The sequence below is a fragment of the Camellia sinensis genome, chromosome 7, assembly GCF_055761805.1.
Source record: "Camellia sinensis isolate YWXY chromosome 7, ASM5576180v1, whole genome shotgun sequence".
Taxonomy (NCBI): Eukaryota; Viridiplantae; Streptophyta; class Magnoliopsida; order Ericales; family Theaceae; genus Camellia; species Camellia sinensis.
The window spans coordinates 19,551,152-19,567,300 of NC_138967.1; the positions used below are offsets into that span (position 1 = coordinate 19,551,152).

At 36.3% G+C, this 16,149-nt stretch overlaps 2 protein-coding genes across 5 annotated transcripts; both read right to left on the reverse strand.

Moving 5' to 3' along the window:
- Positions 1-594: 594 nt before the first annotated feature.
- LOC114277002 (protein BREAST CANCER SUSCEPTIBILITY 2 homolog B-like) lies at positions 595-5,121 on the reverse strand. Of its 3 annotated transcripts, XR_014335042.1 has the most exons (7): positions 2,966-5,121; positions 2,798-2,879; positions 2,578-2,689; positions 2,421-2,492; positions 1,715-1,829; positions 1,550-1,620; positions 595-1,205 (listed from the first exon to the last, which is right to left on the reverse strand). XR_014335042.1 is itself a non-coding variant. In XM_082877545.1 (6 exons), exons 2-6 carry the CDS (start codon positions 2,847-2,849, stop codon positions 1,084-1,086), a joined length of 429 nt encoding a protein of 142 aa, XP_082733671.1. In that variant the 5' UTR covers positions 2,850-2,879; positions 2,966-3,149; the 3' UTR covers positions 608-1,083. The 3 variants fall into 3 exon arrangements, 1 of the variants encoding a protein (XP_082733671.1); XR_014335041.1 differs by having other exon boundaries at positions 598-1,205; positions 1,550-1,829; XM_082877545.1 differs by lacking the exon at positions 1,715-1,829 and having other exon boundaries at positions 608-1,205; positions 2,966-3,149.
- An 8,548-nt stretch (positions 5,122-13,669) lies between these two features.
- Positions 13,670-15,820, reverse strand: LOC145794991 (early light-induced protein 1, chloroplastic-like). Of its 2 annotated transcripts, XM_082877550.1 has the most exons (3): positions 15,585-15,818; positions 15,431-15,466; positions 13,670-14,207 (listed from the first exon to the last, which is right to left on the reverse strand). In XM_082877550.1, the coding sequence occupies exons 1-3, from the start codon at positions 15,729-15,731 to the stop codon at positions 13,863-13,865; spliced, it is 528 nt and encodes a 175-aa protein (XP_082733676.1). In that variant the 5' UTR covers positions 15,732-15,818; the 3' UTR covers positions 13,670-13,862. The 2 variants fall into 2 exon arrangements, with proteins under 2 accessions (XP_082733676.1, XP_082733677.1); XM_082877551.1 differs by lacking the exon at positions 15,431-15,466 and having other exon boundaries at positions 15,585-15,820.
- Positions 15,821-16,149: the final 329 nt, after the last annotated feature.

Here is a 16,149-nt window from a genome sequence, read left to right on the forward strand (position 1 = left end):
AAATAAGCATCACACAAAACAAGAAACACTACAAGAAAATGCACTTTTGGCGACTAAAGTTTTAGTCGCCAAAAATAAGGTTTTTAGTCGCCGAAGCCTTTTCTCGACTAAATATTTTGGTCGCTAGATTTGTCGCGGAAAAACGGTCGGGGAAGGTTACGGCGACTAAATTTTTTTTAGTCGCCAAAAGTCCTATAAATGGCAACTAATATTTTTAGTCGCCAAAAATAATATTTTAGTCGCCAAAAATTTTATTTTCTGCTACTAAAACTTTGGTCGCCAAAACTTGCAGTATCTACGGCGACCAAAGTTTTAGTCGCCAAAGGCTATTTTTTCCATCTTATTTTATTATTATTATTTTTTTAGCTACTAAATTCTTAGTCGCCTAAAGTCTTTTTTTATTTCAGCTACTAAATATTTAGTAGCCAAAAGTTTTTCTCTATTTTATTTTTATTTTTAGCTACTAAATATTTAGTAGCCAAAAGTTTTTCTCCATTTTATTTTTATTTTTAGCTACTAAATATTTAGTAGCCAAAAGTTTTTTTTCCATTTTTTTTTTTAATTTTTAGCTACTAACATGACAGTTGTATTTAAATAAAGAATTAGCAAATTACAAGCTTGGGTGGGAAGACAGTTCCATAGCTTGCGTGGGATTTATTCCAAACAATATCTAAATAAATATAATTTGTATACAGAACAAATTATCCACAATTTTTTTTTTTTCTGTCAATCCATAAATCAACACAATGAGACAAACTCAGAACATTTATAATCAAGTTGTGGGTGAAATTCCATCCCAAATCTCAATTAACCTTTATCCCAAATCCAGGTGAACTTCTACAGATTGGCCTACACTGTAAAGCCATTTGTCAAAAGATTAAAATGATAGCTACCTAAGAAAACAGTGGTTGCGACATCCTTAGTGTCCAAATCTGAACCACTTTCATTCTCAAGATGTTGCTCTCATCAGAAAACTTGTGTTCCTGAGCCACACAGCTGGACAAGGATGCAAAGCATAATCCACAAACTCAAAAACTACAAATCCAGCATTCCCTTCTTTATCATGCCTGCAAAAACAAGCAATCAGACGAGCATGTTGTTGTGGGTGCTGCAATTTCTGTCTCTTTGCCATCTCTTCGTTTTGTCGCTGCTGCTGCCTTTTTTTCTTTGTCTGGAACTCGTGTGATGATTCATATTTAGGAAAACTATGCAATCAAAGAACAGGTGGAAATTAATTTAATATAAACAAAACTGAGACACCATCAGGCAAACTATGCAATCAAAGAACAGGTGGAAATTAATTTAATATAAACAAAACTAAGACACCTTTATTTGACAAGCGGAGATCAGTCAAAATATTAATAGAGAGGCTTCAGGAAACCTCAATTGGAGGTGTAAACATATGAAATGCAGAAGGTTTGGCACACTATGACTGAATTTTCCAAGTCTCGTTGAAGGTATATGATTATTACCAAATCTTTTCCTCAGTACAATGAATCAATAAGTAAAATTCATGCAGCATAGCGAAGAAGAAAGATGTGAGACATACCTTCTAGGATCGCAAGGTAAGGGGTCAGTCCAAAAATATTCAGCATCAAGGGCATCCTTTGCAGATATTCTCTGCGTGAAATGGAAAAAGGGAAAAGGGGAAAAAAAAATTCAAGGAATTGAAAGTTGTTGAACAAAAATGAAAAATGTATACATAGAACAGCACCAAATCTGATAATCTGTGCAGATATGTTCATGGCCTTTCTAATCGAGTTTTTGGAAACAGGAATGCAAAATGCAGTCACCAAAACAATCCATAAGCTACCAAAAATCAACAATCCCTGAAGACACAGAGATGAAACCATCATGATCCTCAACTGTATATAAAAATGTGTCATTAATTAGATGATTTAGGATGAATGTGTTTTGATGGGATATTGGAATCAGACTATTTATTTATTTTCTGAAGAAACAATTAGGGCATGAAAAGCATCCAAAATCATTATGTTCCATTTAAGTTAATGAAATATATATTTAATGTACTTAATCACAAAGTCAGTCAAAAAATGGATCTCAGTTTTAATTTTTAAAATATTGAATTTTGGTAGACCTATAACAACTAATAAAGGGTTAGCATTTTCTCCACACCCTTTTTGTAATAAGTCAAAACTCAGATTTATATTGTCATTTTCCAAACTAATAAAGTAAGTCATTTTATTGACATTGTAGTGTCAGTTTCTCCAAACTAATGAAGTAAAAAAAGTCATCATTTAGTTTGTCAATAAACTAATCATTTTAGTCTGAAATTTATAGACAAACTGAAATTTATATTCAAGCTGGCAATGATGAACATAGTAAAGGCCAGAAATGAGTATTCAGAAGGCAAACAATTTAGCATTTGCAGTTTGCTTCCTAAGGTAAGACAGAATCACCTCTGTTTGTATAATTGTATCATTTTAGCTTCCATTCTCTCTGATCTCACAATAAATCCCCCATTACTTAACCTGGATGGGAGAAACAAACACAGTTTCTATCACATTAAAAGCATTCAACAAGCTTCAAGTAAAAGCAAAATCAACTTCAGATTACCTTTCCCTGTAGAGAACAGGGTATATCCGTGTGACTCCAATTAATGTGCTAGGAACTGGACCTCCCATGCCCTTGATACATCTAAATGCTAATGGAGCACCACCACCCTTACCTAGAGATAAAGATTAGAACATGTTCAAGCAAGATGAAACTGAAATGTGCTGCTGCAAGATAATAAGGGCAAGAAGACAAGAATGCACGTAACTACTTAAACACTTACATAACCCCAAACGATCAGCCCAATGAGCACTATATGCCCCATTCATGTGCATTAGAAGACCAACGGTGCTAGATGCCTAACACTAAAGCAAAAACTTGATCAAATCCTATAGGTACAATTGAAGTTTTAGCCAAACGACTTATATAGTAACCTAAACTGGGTAATAACCTCAAGAGGTGAAACAGGCCCAACCCAGCCACTTAATCCAGCTCCCCAGATCTTCAGATGACAACATAAACTGTAAGCAATAGGAAGTTCTAACCGGATATCTAGTCAAAAGAAGAAATGGAAAATAGTGAAACCAAAGAAGTACCCTAAGTTTCTGTCCCACAAACAATTGCCCAGTAGCCAGCTTCTTTATTAGCAGTGCATCTAATATAGCATTGATTGAGTACCTATAAAAACAAATGACATTCACATACCCCCAAAAAGCACACCAAGTTATAGCCTACATATGAAAACTACATAACAAACCAACAAACCCAAGAAATTTTGTAATTGAAACCAAGTATCATGGTATTGCCATTATCTCTATAGCTTTATTGTGATTAATATTTATGGCACAAGACAAATTTTACCCATTAATTTTAATCACCACCACGTTTATGTAATTGAAACAAAGTGAATTCAAGGAAAGTCAGAGGGTCAAACTGTAATTCACCCAAAATTAAATAAGACTCTTTCTCTCCCCCCACTATTAGTGTAAACAGGGTTTATGACAAGGACAAGGACTTCAAACAGTATACAAATTTTGTTTATGCACTTTGAAAATGGCCCAGCTTGCTTTCTTCCAAACTTTACTCTACAGTCCCAGAAGCACTGAATAAAGGTCCAAAGTAGTAAGAATGGCAAAGCATATGTGGAAACCAGGAATCATGTAAAAGGGGGATTTAGTATTAAATGAAATCAGTAACTCAAATGTATTATGGATTCATACAATAAAATTAAAGTTTCATGCATATTGAGCCATTATATTTCGAAGGGTAAATCAAATTTTGCATCCATATAACTTTTATTAAAAAAAACACTTTAGTGTTCACAGTTTCAAGTATGACACATTGTCGTGTATATTAAGTTTAATGGTCAACTTCATCTTAAGAATTTAGACAAGAATTAAATACACTTGAGTTCCACGTCAGTTCCATGTGATCCACGTGAGATTCATGAGAGCTTCACATGATCAAAGAAAGTTATTTGATATTGGCATGTATTTTTGCATCCAAATCGCTAACAACAATTAACAGTTGGACCTAATTGAAACCAATTAAAAAATATGAAGTTCAATACATTACAATTAAAACTATAAGGACCAAGTAAAATCCACTCCAAACTGTGGGAGCACAAAAATGTAAATATCCAGTTCCCAATGGATGTCCAGATGCACCTGAATTTGGACACTTTTTTTATGACTGCATTATTACATTCTTAGTGAAATTCAGTTAAGAACATAAGATAACTAAAGGCACCATTTTGCCATTTTGAAGATCAAAATAAACCCAGCAGCGGCATAAGAGACCATCATTGTAAAAGGGCAATCCAACAAAAGTACTGATGCCATCAAATTAAGAGGGACAGAAACCTGTAAATGGTGTTCGATCCATAATGGGAATATGTAAGCTCAACTGGTTTCCATTTTCCAGCATAACAGCCACAAACCATCAACTGTCTATTTCTGACCAAATTAATTTTGTCCAGGATTATCAAAGTAAAAAAGCTCAGTAAATAAGGAGGCTATATTGGCAGTTTAAGTCACTAGTGAAGCTACAATTGACCAAAAAGTCTAAGAAGGGAAAGCCTAACTGTTCAGAACATAAAGAGGCCCAAAGCAAAAATACAGCACAACATCTTTGAGCTTTAAAATGAATAATGGATATCCATTCATTTCAAAAAAACATGCTTTTCACACTCTAAAGCAGGTATATTCAAGTTACTTTTTATGTAATTTTGGAACTACTTCTACCATTCTTAAGCTATTACTTTGACAGCAAGTCAATGTTGATCAGCATGACTGATGAGATTCTCAACGTAGAAAAAGGAAAGATCCGAAACTCCTGAGTTGTAGATCAATGACAATGATGAAGAAGACAATTCACAAATTCCTAATCAAACTTAAGTATCTTGCATCAATATAAATCATTGCAGAAATCAGCCTTACTTTGATGACCGTCACATTCTTGGAGAACAAACAGAGCAGTGTAACTAGGAGGTCCATAATAAGTAATACTTTTTTTTTCCCTTTCTTTCTCTTTTCTTATTTTACAAGAAGGGAAGCCACATGAATACAGAATCAGTGAGAGCATCAGAATTACCAACCACCAAAAAAATAATAATAATAATTCAAACCAAGCTAATTGAGAAAAACAAAAGAGAGCGAACTATGATTTTGTCAAAATAAGCTAATTGGTGTGGAAAACGTTTGCCACCTTTCAAAAGAGAAAAACATTTTTTTGTCAAAATAAGCTTATTTTCTGTGGACCATGTTTTTTTTTTGTTGACTTTTGTTTTCTATCATACAATCAGAAAATACGGAAAACATTTCTGCTGAAACAAATGGAACACTACTCTAAATTTTTTTTGTTCCGCTACTTTTGCCACATTGGTTCTTATGGGACCAACTGATTATTTCTCACACTAAAAATCCTGCTAGTATATTTGTTTATTTTATCTGGAATATTATTATTTGTCTCATAAAGAGAGCAAACTATGAGAAATATATATTTTTTGCCTTTTTGATTATGTTAGCTTTTCACTTGCCTGGCTTTTCTGGCTTTTGTTTTCTGATTTGTTTTCTTATCCATTTGTTTTTCGGAAATATTTTCTATTAAAATGATGCCTGTTATATTTTGCTATGAAACAAATTGAAGTGGAGGATATAATAAATTGAGCTCATGACCTGTAGATCCAAGCGAAGAACTTATATGGATAGAAATTTTTTTCACAAAAATGATTGATGTGTACTAAATACCATTGTATAGGGATTGACAATGGCATGCATATTTTGCTTTTGTAGACACAATAGACTTATACAAAGGACTGCCATGCAGCAGGCCACTGTAACCTAGCATCCACATTTAGTGTGGGTTGAGTTTCTTCATCTTCAGCAAGTGAAATATTGCTTTTAGAAGCATAATTACAATTCTGCATTGTTTAGTAAAAGGGCTTATTTGATGTAATAAGTGATACTTACGATGCATGGACACGGTTAAGGGGTTTGGGTAATGACACGATACATGCATTTTCATATGAAAATTTTGGAAATACCACATATCAAGGCAGTTCCGGCAATGGAGATGTCAGACGTGGGAGAAGGCTGGGGAAAGGTGTTAGAATTTACCACCTCACCTACTCCCCTTACCTACCACCTCCACTACACTTCACCTACTACACCTATATCTCTCCTATATAATGCACCCCTCACCAATTGTAATAAACAACCAATCTTGTAACAAATCCATCAATAATATACATCAATTTATTTTACATGGTATCAGAGCAAGGTTGAGAAACTAATAATTCTGCTTCACCGGCGGGCGGCAGCCTCGCCTTGGCCGCCCGCCGGACCTCTACACATACCTTCACTCTGCTGCCCGCTGGAGTTTTCAATACAGCTCATCTTCTTCGTCCAACGACAGATGGCCCCTCGTAACCCCCTACCGACAACCGAATCAAACCCGGGATCTTCCTTATCCACGACCTCCGGCTCGCACCCGACTCGACCCGCAATGACCCGTCAGACGAGCATCGCGCGCTTCCCGTGCATGCACTTGAACTTGGATTCTTCGCGTTCTGGGGCCAACCCGTTTTGGATATGATCCGAACAATGTTCTTCCCCGAATCGCCATCTATAACAGGCTCACTATCTTCATAGAAACCCACCTCTTGCCCATCCTGCACCATTTTACCCCACACATCTTTTGCAGTAACACAGCTTCCTTCAGACAGCCCAAAGCCGGGCCAAACAGTCACGTTTACCTTCTGAGTTTCACATGCCGCGATGGCAGCAGTTACAGGGGGGTTCTCTTTTGCAGTCTTGTGCTGTAGAAGTACTCCAGAGACTCCATCCTCGCCGATGAATGGTTCATTCCCATGATCTCCTGACAGGTGTGAGACTCCTCCAATTGAATTCGCCCATGTAAAGCAAAGGGTCACTTTTGCCCTTTCCTTCCCGGTATTCACCAACGTATAGACAAAAAAAACTGCCGTAGGAAGACTGCTATCTCGATAATTATGGCAGCTTTGACATCTTCACTCTTTATCTATTTCTTCTCTCCCTCTTCCTTTAAACCCTCTCTTTTCCTTTCTTTTTCTTTTACTATTTCCCTCCACCAACTTTTGTCCCCCTTCTCTTCTTATTATTATTGTTTTTATATTCCTCTTCCCATCCGGCGCACATGGTTCTCCCCTCCTCTTCTTTCTTTTTTTTTTTTTTTTTTTATATTCCACCACTCACAATGTTTTTCATATCACAAGATAGGGGCTCGGGCTTGGTGCGCCTCAAAAGGAGTTCTTCCACATTTTTTTTTTATTTATTTATTTATTTTTCTTTATTTCTTTGCACACAAAAAAAAAAAAAAAAAAAAAAACAAAAAAAAAGGCAGAAGAAGAAGATGAACTGCACACCATCAAACTCATTTCATTTTATTCATGTCGGGGCTCACCCCGATCACCATTTTACAACCAAAAAAAAAAAAAAAAAAAAACAAACAAATCCCACAAACACACCACTCACACCCACAGCGGGATTTTTCTTCTCTACTCTGCTGCAGGTCTCTTCTTCTTGCCTCCGTCTTGGACAGCCCTTGACGGTGTTGCCTCCGTGCTTCCTAGACCACCAAGCAAGTTGCCTCCTCCCTGCTCCTCCACTGCAGCATATGGTGGCCCTCCAAATCGGAACATCACGGTGGCCTTCCGCTTCAGCTCCTTGTTTTCTGCCCTTAGCACGCTTATCTCTGCTCGCGCATCCTTATACATGCGTTGGAGCAGAGCCAGCTGGGAATTTAACTGCTGCACCTCATTTGTCCTGCTCTGCAGCCGGTTCGACAAGTTTGTGACTGCCGTCATGCTTTCCACGCATGCCTTCAAAGTATACTGGTTGGCCTCCACATCTGACAGCACTGCCATTCTTTGCTCCACCGACCGCATCGGAAAGTTCAACGGAGTAAACTCCGGGGCGCTTGGTTGAGTTTTCAGTGCCACCGCACCAGTTCTCTCTCTCGTTGACTCGTTGAGGTCGGGAAAGAGGGTGAGCAGCCCGCGGGAAGACGATGAAGCCATTTTTCTGGGCAACAGCGTATCTTTCTCAGCCAAACGAAGAATTTTTCAGAGATTTCTCTCAGTTTTTCTGTCTCAACTTCTGCCTCAGCCTCAGCCTCCGTCTTATAGCCGAAGCAGCCACGCGCATCGCGCTCCTCTTCCCACCAGCCGACAAACTGGCACGCCTTTTCATGGCACATCTTTTGATAAAGTGGGCACGCCTTTTGATGGCACGCCTTTTGATAAAATTGGGCACGCCTTTTGAGGGTGCACCATCTTCAACGGTCCGACATGACCCCATAAACTGTCCCGACATTGATTCCGGTTAGCATTTTCAACGGTCCGACATGACCCCATAAACTGTCCCGACATTGATTCCGGTTAGCATTTTCAACGGTCCGACATGACCCCATAAACTGTCCCGACATTGATTTCGGTTAGCATACAGTGTCCTCTACCACGTTATGACACCACCCTACAGTGTCCTCTACACCGTTATGACACCGCCATCCAGTGTCCTCTACAACGTTATGACACCACCATCCAGTGTCCTCTACACCGTTATGGCACACCCATCCAGTGTCCTCTACCACGTTATGGCACCACCTTTCAGAGTCTTCCCCAACGGTCTGACACGACCATACAGTGTCCCCTATCTTTTTTTATTTTTATTTTTATGTATTTTCTTATTTTTATGTATTTTCTTGTTTTGTAACTCTCTCCAAACTCAAGTTGGTTAGTTCCTATCCTCCTTGAGTTTGCGGGGGGCTGTTAGAATTTACCACCTCACCTACTCCCCTTACCTACCACCTCCACTACACTTCACCTACTACACCTATATCTCTCCTATATAATGCACCCCTCACCAATTGTAATAAACAACCAATCTTGTAACAAATCCATCAATAATATACATCAATTTATTTTACAAAAGGAGTTCTTCAGGCGTGGGTGAAGGCTGGTCAGGAGCAGGTCAGCTAAGAGTTCTTTAGGCGTGGGAGAAGGCTGGTCAGGAGCAGGTCTGCAGGCGTGGGTTGTTGGAAAGAGTGTGTTTGGGTGGTGTGGGCTTTGGGAATGATTAGTTTTATTTTAAAAATTTTGTAAGCAGGTGGACGTGGGGAGCAGCTTGGTTTTGGGCAGTGTGGTTTGATTTTGCGGGGATTCATGTTTTTTATCTTCTTGTTAAGTCTTTCTTAACTTTTTATTTTTATTTTTTAAAAAAAAAAAAAATTTCGTGAGGCCAAGGGGTTGGTTGTATGATTGCGAGTAGCAGTAGTAGGGGTAATTTGTACTTTCCGAATCTCTCTCGATGCATGTCATCTTCTTGTACCTTTAATTTCATGTTGTTAATGAAATTTTTCTTTGCCGATCAAAAAAAAAAAAAAAAAAAAAAAAAAAAAATTCAGGACCGGTTGGATACATAACTTTTACTGTTCAATACTTATTCAAAAATTAGATAACAGTTATTTTGAAAATATGGAAAGGATTATTGCTATCTGATACAGATCAACTCCCTTTTGTTAGTAGCCATATGGGCTGCTGCGGTTGAATTCCTAAGAAAGTTAACCTCGTTATAATTTTTTTGTTTATTTTATTTTATTTTTTTATTTCTTAAATGTATGTACACCAAACCACGCTTAATCTGTATGATTATAATTTGACATGACATGATTGTTCAATTTGCTGCCAACAGGATAGTTTTGAAGGAGTAGAAGTCGACAAGCATCAAAATGTCGAGCTAAATGGGGATGCTGTTCCGGTTTGATCCGTCAAAGGTGTGACAGAACACACCCCATTAAAAAATGATAATGTTTCTTAGTGAATATGTATATAAATAAATAGTTAAAAAAAATTTCTCATTCTTTTTTTTATGTTTATACATACGAGAGATTGCAGAGGGCCTTTCTGTGTATAGTTGAATTTGAGATACCACCCATGTAAGGAATGAGAGAGGTTTACTTGAGTCATTTTCCGTAGTATAGTTGCTCAATTTGGTGAAGCTTTCTCCATATTTATTGGGAAACTGCACGTTGAGGAGGGAACCCACACAAGACATGAAGAAAGTCACATATTGTTCTTCCTTTTTCTTTATTTTATTTTATTTTTTTTGTTGATAAATAAGAGACAAATTGTATTAAATTGTGAGCATCAAGATGATGCTAAAGAATGCATCCATCCAAACTACCATCGGGGAAAAACTAAAATCTCAACCCTGAAGAGAATCAATAAAATCAAGAAAAGAGAACACAGACAGGATTGATCCACTCCACCAGAAACCCAACTATACAAGACCCCAGAAAACGACTACGCAAAAGTGACACTGGTGTTACCACCCCTCGAAAAATCTGATGATTATATTCCAGTCAAATTGACCAAGTAAGGCATAACGGAGCCAGCGCCAAAGCCTTCTGGCACTTTGTGCCAAGCAAACCACTCTCATGGCCAATTAATCCAATCGCCTGATGAATGCCATGTCCCCAATCCACCGTCAGGCCTGACACCGATCAATACGATTGACCTCTGCCTCGTCTATCTTAAAAGACCAATTCCCCAAGAACAGAATCTGATGCTAGCAGTCACACTTGACTGCACCCAATTTCATCTCATGAGAGAGATTATCTACTTCTGCCTCTATCTTAAAAGACTGATTCGCCAAGAATAGAATCTGACGCCAGCAGCCACACTCGACACGCAATTTCATCTGATGAGAGAGATTATCGGACCGATTCACTCCTATAAATAATTCTGTTCTTGGTGCGCAGGATCTTTCTTGTGTCCTGCCACTGGCATTGTTTTGTTATAGAAGTGATACTCACGTTAAAACTTAGATTGTGTTTGAATCTTAGAATTGTGAAAGAACTTGCGTAGGGAAAGGAAAAAAAAAAATATAGGAAAATAAGACAATAGAATTTATTTTATTTTCCCCCTCTTTTACCTTTTCTTTTCTCTCTACAATTCAAGATCAAGCATAATCTTAACATTTGCCTTCATGTGCTAGAAATAGTTGTGGGTTAGGGACTAGGGTAGAGTATTGGTGGCCTATGTTGTATGGACCTAGTGTTGGGTGCGGGTATGAATCTTAAGTGCGCAATTCATCTTTTTTTTTTTTAATATATTTATTTTGAATAATGCTTGGGACCCCCTTTTGGGGGTCACCCCCTCACCCCCTTTGCCACGTGGCAGGGGTGATTGGTGGAGCAGGAAAAAAAAGAAAAAGAAAAAGAAAAGATGACCAATGAGAGAGAGAGGGGGTCAAAGGGAGTGGGGAAAAAAGGGGGATGGATCATTACTCATTTATTTTAGAAATAATTCATCTAATTTTTATGTCCAACTGTGGACACAGTTTTTAAAATTCAATTCAATTTTGATTTCAAAACTCATAATCAAACTCTTTCCAAAACTTTATTTAAAAAAAAAAATCAATTTTTTTTATTATTTTGTTCTTTAAAATTATTTTTTATTTGTTAGTTTTTTGAATTTTTTTTTGAAGAATTTTTTTTTTTGAAAAAATATTTTGTTATTTTTTTAAGTATTTGTCAAATAATTTATGGGCGATATAAATTTTTTAAAATTTAAAAAAAATTAAATATTTAAAATCAAAATAAAAAATATTTAAAAATAAAATATTTAAATAATCTTAATAAATAAAAAAATATTTACAATAAAAAATATATTTTTAAATTTTTGAAATATTTTTAAAAAAAATATAGTGCACAAATGTAGTAAATACAGTGCATATTAAAAAAAATTATAATAGAAAATATTTACCATAAAAAAAGTGGAAATAAGAAATTTGTAAATATTTAAAAAAATTTAAACCCAAAACAATTTTAAAATAAAATTCAAAATTCTTTTCAAAACTCATTTCAAAATTCAAAACCAAACAAGTTTTATTTTTTTAAATCTCATTTCAAAAACTTATCTTTCAAAATATAATTGAAAACTCAAATCTTATTTAAAAAATTAAACCAAATAGAGCCTTAGGTCTCATTTGGAAACAAATTATTTTAGTAACTTTTTGATTTTCTACAAAAAGATGTACAAAAAATAAAGAGAATAGTGCGACAATTTATAGTAATTTTTTAACTTTTTAATTAAAATGCATAGTTGACAAACAACACCTTAATATATTATTAATCTAGGTGTAGTCACCATAACTCTCCTTACATGGTCCTTATTGAGGATACAAAGTTTATAATGAGAAGATGCAACTGTTTACTTGGACATATCCTGAAATAGAGTTGGAGACAAGTTAGCCGGCTGTGGCTCAAGATGAACATGTGGCGATACTGGAAAATCCCCCAGAAGATATGAGAGCTTTGGTCATAGTTGATATGACTGGAGTTAGTATTGGGAGGGATTAGCCCTCTAGTTTGTGGTAATGCTACTTTAAACTCTTGTAAAATAAATAAATAAATAAATAACACTTTTTTTGTTAAAGGTTCTAGGTTCATAGATTTATCTAATCACAAACCCTATTTGTTAATGTTGACACTTTTGTTAATATCACACTACGTATTTTTTTAAAAAAATGCTAAATGAGAGGGTGATTTATGATCTGGAGCTGGGCCGAGATATCGACCGATCAGGTTGAGGGCCCAGCAGTGCATTGGGCCGAGATGATCCACTGTTCGCCCAGAGAAGGGCAGCCAAAACTTGGGCCGGGCAGAGTTTGAACCGAGTGTGTGCCACCCCGGACCGTACAGAAATTGCTCGGCCAGGAAGTGACCGGTCAGACCAGGATGCTCGGTCCGAGGATGGTCGAAGCCAGACAGGCTGAGAGACCGGCGCCCGGAAAGGCGCGGTCAACCGAGGTAGTTGATTGACCGGCAGGAAGGCCAACCAAAGGAGGTGCCCGGGCTATGCTTTGCCGAGATGCCGCCTAGCCCAGTCATCCGCGTGTTTGTCCGGCTAGGCGCGTGAGTATGAAGCATGACACGGCCGAGGAAGAGCAGCTCGGCTGCCGAGCTCCAGCTGCGAAGTCAGGCAGTTGAGGTTAGGTGGTGAATGGCATGGTTTATGCTGACAGATGGGATAGCAGAGCCACGTGTCAGGAGACGACTGGGAGTGGATATGGGGGTCAGAAGGTATATAAGCATGTTTGCGCCCCCCATACGCAACACACGAACACATCTGTAAGGATTTCTTACACTCAAACACTCTCTCCCTTCTCTCTATCCATCCTAAGGTGTGTGCTAACTTGACCGTCGGAGGGTTTTTCCGGCCACATACCGCCGGGTAGCTCACCATTACTTGCTCGCAGGTGATCGGACATCGACGGAGCTCGGAAGAAAGGAATACGGGCACGCCGGAATATTTGCTCCCCGTACACTAAAGATAGTAAGTAATTTATCAAAAAAATATAACGTGTCTAGCATGACTCATTTTTTTTATATATACTTGGTAAGGCATATCAATTTGGCTTTTTGTTTTTTCAAGTATTTATTATAACAAAGTACAATGAATTATATTACTATTAATGAGACGAAGACACTTTAAATAAAATAAATCAGGAGAAAGCCGAGAATAATTGGTGTCCATGGTTCATGTGAACATTTTTATTTGTCTTTTAATATATTTTTTTTATCCATGTTTTTTGGTATTTTTTTGGATGGATCAAACAACAATAATTTGGTACCAAATATCATTAAAATTTGATTAATAGAACATTACAAGGGAATTATTGCAATATTAATATTGCTACAACTTTACAAAGTTTATCATGTATGCAACTATTTTCTATTTCCCTTCTAAGTATGAAACTGTGTATTTGATTTCATATATAATCAAAATTTCATTAAAAAAGTGGGACCTACACAAGGGCTCCACCTTTGACAAACTCAGTGAAAGCCAATGCAACCAAACCCAGCATAGCAAACCTCCCATTCCAGAGCTCAGCGTCAGAGCTCATAATCCTCTCTGAACGAGACTCCACACTCACCCCTTTGAATAGAGGTACCAAAGATGCTAGGGTTAGTACAATGCTTGTCCCCACAAACCATGGAACTCCACCGTTGGATATCTGGACCAACACATCCTCACCGTTCGATAGCTCCACCGCCATCGCCGCCACGAACCCTATCATCGCTAGCCTGCCGTTGATTCTCTCCGGTGCGGGTCCACTGAATGCTAACACGTCAGAGAATTTGGTGCTTACCTGTCATGGTTAAAAATGTACTATTAAAATCAAAGATTACTGGTTATTGTAAATTTGAGACTTCCCTTTAAAAGTTGATTTTATTAAAAAGATTTGGTGAGGGGACTATGACGTATGGGTATTTCGATAAATATATCGTCATCATATCAAATATTTACTGATGTATGATATTTTGTATAGTATTTTTGCATACATATTGGGTACACGAAATACTTATTCAATTTTTTTTTTCTTAATTTTTAACGTAACTAAACATAGCTAGTATATACGCAATCCGTATCGTACCCATTCGAAACAATATTTTCTTAAACTATAAAGATAAAATTCATTTTACTAAATTTCTTTTTTTATTTTTAGTTTTATGTTTAGTATGATTTTAAAATTAAGTTATGATTTGTAAGTTATTTAATATAATAATATTTAATTTTTATTTATATATTTACTTTTGGCATTAAATGTTAATTGTAGGTTAGATCTTAACAAATTAATCCATTTAATTAATTTTCGCATTACTCCAAGTTAAAAATAAATATTTTTTTACATACATAGCAAAGCTTTTTCTTTTTTTTTTTTAATTTTATCTTATCGATTTACTCGTATCGTATCAGTACACGTACTCATACCTGTACCCATGCTTCATAGTGAGGTGACCATTTATCGCTTAGCTTCGTGAGCTAAATTTTTTTTAAAAAAAAAATATGAAAATGATTTGATAATGTCATTTTTGGTGTATAGATTTAGTTACCTTTAATACTTTGCAAGTAACATTACACTTTCAAATAGGACAGTTGACCTAATGGTCTATTGTAAGTGTCTCTTAAAACAGTGTGAAGGCTTGATATTTAAAATTCAAAAAGGTTCAAGATTTGAGTTGATTGAGCATATTTTTGTTGTAATATAATTTAGTAATTCAATAACTCATTAACTACCTGTGCACAGTTTTTACAAAAAGATAAAGTGAAAAGTGTAAAGTTTATATTTTGTAGGGTGTAAAGTGAAAAGCAATTATAAAGTTTAGGATGACATACATACATATATATATATATATATATATATATTTTAAAGGGTATAACTGTAACATTTGTAAAACTGTAAAGAGGTAAAAGGACCATTAAACCTAGGTAAATATTACTTCATCTTATAATATCATTTGTAGATAATTATATGAAATTAATCAAAAAGATTTGGTGAAGTTGAATTAGCCATTAGGGCACTACGACTACCTTTGGCTTCGGTGTCACGTCCTCTTTTTGACCATACTGCCCATTCAAACAATCAAGCGGTTAGATTTCTCCCAAATCTATTAAACATCAAATCATGCAACTCAAAACATTAGAAGACAGAGATCAACGGTAACAAAAACAATTCAAGGCCTACCTTTGCCATGCACCGCACTTGCATGCTAGCATTCTTCTGCAGATATGGCACGTAGCTGCAAGGAGTAAACTGACCAAACCTAGCCCTCGTTGTGACACTTGTCACCGGTCTTGCCAGGACGGACTGCATGATTGCTGACGTGGCCATTTGAAAATAAAAAGTTTGATAGGAAATAATAAGCTTTGATCTATGTAGAGAGGCTATTGACTGATGAGATACTTATGGGATGTGAATAAGGGTTTCAAAGGGTGATATATATAGGCATGGAGAGCAAATGAATTGGTGGATGTGGTAGTTCCACATCTTTTACTACTTTGGACCCATATGGGTTGTTTGGTTTTACTTTGTGAGTTCCCGTGAGGTTGTTTGATATAATTTTTGTTTATTGTTTATTAGATAGAAATAATTTAATATTTTTTTTTTAAAAAAAAGGTAATTATCTAAATGTTTGGGAGATGAGCTTTTGATTTTTGTTATTAAGTATTTTTTTTATTACAAATACAATATTTTGATATGATGTTTTTAAATTAATAAAAATAGTTGTAATAGGATGAATAGAGCCACT